Source organism: Piliocolobus tephrosceles, chromosome X (genome assembly GCF_002776525.5).
Source record: "Piliocolobus tephrosceles isolate RC106 chromosome X, ASM277652v3, whole genome shotgun sequence".
NCBI classification, from domain to species: Eukaryota; Metazoa; Chordata; class Mammalia; order Primates; family Cercopithecidae; genus Piliocolobus; species Piliocolobus tephrosceles.
Genome location: NC_045455.1, coordinates 29,295,092 through 29,297,850, shown reverse-complemented (window position 1 = coordinate 29,297,850; position 2,759 = coordinate 29,295,092). Strand labels below are relative to the sequence as shown.

Genomic DNA, 2,759 nt, shown 5'->3' with positions numbered 1-2,759 from the left:
AAGAATTTGAGGAGCTGGAATTAGAATGGGAAAGGGGCATTTTGCAGAGATAAACTTTTGTCCTCCTGGTTTATTTATTTTCATTTTGTTCATGGGAAAAATACAATTTTCAAATCCTCATGCCTCAATAGAGTACCATTCAGTTCTAATGTATCAGTGAAACGGGAACAGAAGTGAAGTGGACCTCTGGCCCATAAACAGTTCCCTAAGGTTCTCATAATTGTTTTTCTACCCTTGCATGGCAGGCAGAACTATAAGGATGGCTACCAACCACAGGAGCTCAGTTAAGAACATCCACATCAGTCTTCACATGAGAAAAAAAACAACAAAACATTTTATCCATTAAACTGAAGGAATTCGACGATTGTATTTTAAACCAACTAGACATAATTGCACTGATTAATTTAGAATACAAGGGGATTACATTTTTATCATAAACTCTTCCAAGAATGAATAATCTCCTTTTTTTTTTTTCATGATCTGTGGTTTTCTTTTTAATTATCTTTAGTCTTGCGATCACACATAATTTAAAAATTTGTGTATATCTCCACTACTTTAATCCTTTTAAGTTGGCAAAAGCACCATTCCCAATCACAAATACACAGTTCTACAGATTTATGTTTCTGAATGGCTGTTTAAAGACAATCCTAAATTATAACTTAGTTTGACTTAGATTGTAAAGAATTCAGAGTGAAGTTTAACTTGCTACTATTTTAAAAGCATGTGACCTTATAGATTTGTAAGATGTGAGAAGTGTTGAATAATCTTTAATATTACACATAAACCATACTAAAATGCTTTTCAATAAGTAAAAGGAACCATTTTAAATACAGGGAATTATAATTAGATTGGCATCGTTAAGGCCAAAATTCTAGACATTGCTACCTTATCTTCAACCCTTGCCTTTAAGAGGCAAATGAACACAAAACACAGGTGTATCTTGCTTGGTTCTGAGACAGTGAAGGAATTTCCCCAGTATTTAAATATATTCACATAACCAGCTATATAAATCTAAATATAAAACCAATCTCCAGTAAGTTTTAAGATGGCACTCACCATCTTTGCGAAAAGTTGAACATTACTAACAAAGTCTAATCATGTCTTTAGAAGGGGTAAACAGTGATAGCATTTACTGAATTGGAATTACTATTAAAATTCAAAAACTGAACGTATTCATTTAACCACAAGCCAGTCTTAGTTTTAAATCAGGACTGCCCAACAAAATATTCTGTCAGTCATTCATGATCTGAATTCTGGTGTATGAGATCTATTAAAGTATGGTACACATAAAAAAGTCACGAGACATTTGTTTTGTAATAAATAAGGCAGTGGCCAATTATTACTCATTAGTAGCTTTTTTGAGATAAGCTATCAAGTCTGCCCTTTCTTCCTTCTTCTTAATGCCGACAAAGATCATTTTTGTTCCAGGGATGTACTTCTTGGGATTCTCCAAATACTCCATCAGTGTATCCTCTCCCCAGGTGATGCCTTTGTTCTTATTGGCGGCTGTGTAAGAGTATCCAGGGGCCTGACCTGTCTTCCGCCCGAAGAGACCATGGAGATTTGGCCCAGTCTTGTGCTTGCCTCCCTTTTCAACGGTGTGGCACTGGGAACACTTCATAATAAAAATCTTCTTGCCTTTCTCAACATCACCCATATTTAATTCTCTTTTTAGTCGCTGGCGCAACAAAGATTCCCGCTCCGAAGCAGGACGTCCCCACTCTCTATAATATCCTTTTTAATGTATCCCTCTGACAATGTTTTCCACAATGTCAATGAAAGCAAAAAGAAATCTTTGCTCTTATTTATTGAAAGGTTAAACTTGCAAGCAATGCAATTTTCTGAATATCCTTACATACATCATGTCAGGTCTCAGAATTGTATGATATTGAAAGCCTAAAATATCAACTTCTTGGACAATTATACTGTCTACATTTTATAATAAATTAGGATGTGTATGTATGTGTCTGCATACTTAAACGTACCCAAAATGTTCTAAAACCATGAACTCAATAATACTGTGTACTTACAAGTGAGGGCTTTCTTTCACAATATCTAAGATAAGGCCATGTGTTTAGCAAAAAATAGATTGAATTAAAGAGGCTACCTCAAAACATGTATCTCAAATAACATGATTTCAAACACAAGGAACACCACATGGGTACATTGAAGATCACACAAAAATTCATTTAAAAAACAAGTTAAACTGATGAACTATAATGATGCTGCAAAACTGTTCTATTAATAAAGAATGTGAAAGACATATTTTTAAATACATATTTTCAAAACCATAAATGGTTATTAATTATTCTGCAATGCACTCTCGCATATTACTAAACCTACTTCAATATCTGTACAACATATTAAATTTTCATCACCCCATCCAAATTTAACCTAACTAAAAAGAAGTAGTACTTGCGACTATTTTGTTTACAAAGTGTAAAAAAATTGAGTGTGTATTGGTCATATTTTTCTGCATACTAAACTCACACAAAACAGTGGCTTAAAGTACTAATCATTTTATTTAGCACATAATTCTGTGGCTCAGCCATGTGATCCTGCTGAGAAAGTTCGGCTGATCTCTGCTGGGTTTTCTCATGCGTCTATTGCCAGACTGTAAGGTTAGCCAAAAGAAAGGACTAGTAGGCCCAAAGTCAGGCAAGCAAGTTTTGTTGTCCTGCCAGGCTGCTGCTTGACAAGCAGAGAAGGCAGCCTGGCTTACAGACTATAGGAGGGCTTTATAGGGCGAGGAACTGGAT

At 35.0% G+C, this 2,759-nt stretch overlaps 1 protein-coding gene across 1 annotated transcript; it reads right to left on the bottom strand.

The window, feature by feature from the left end:
• Window positions 1–617: 617 nt before the first annotated feature.
• On the bottom strand, window positions 618–1,723 carry LOC111551797 (cytochrome c). The gene has a single exon (XM_023225876.1). It carries the CDS (start codon window positions 1,655–1,657, stop codon window positions 1,340–1,342), a length of 318 nt encoding a protein of 105 aa, XP_023081644.1. The 5' UTR covers window positions 1,658–1,723; the 3' UTR covers window positions 618–1,339.
• Window positions 1,724–2,759: the final 1,036 nt, after the last annotated feature.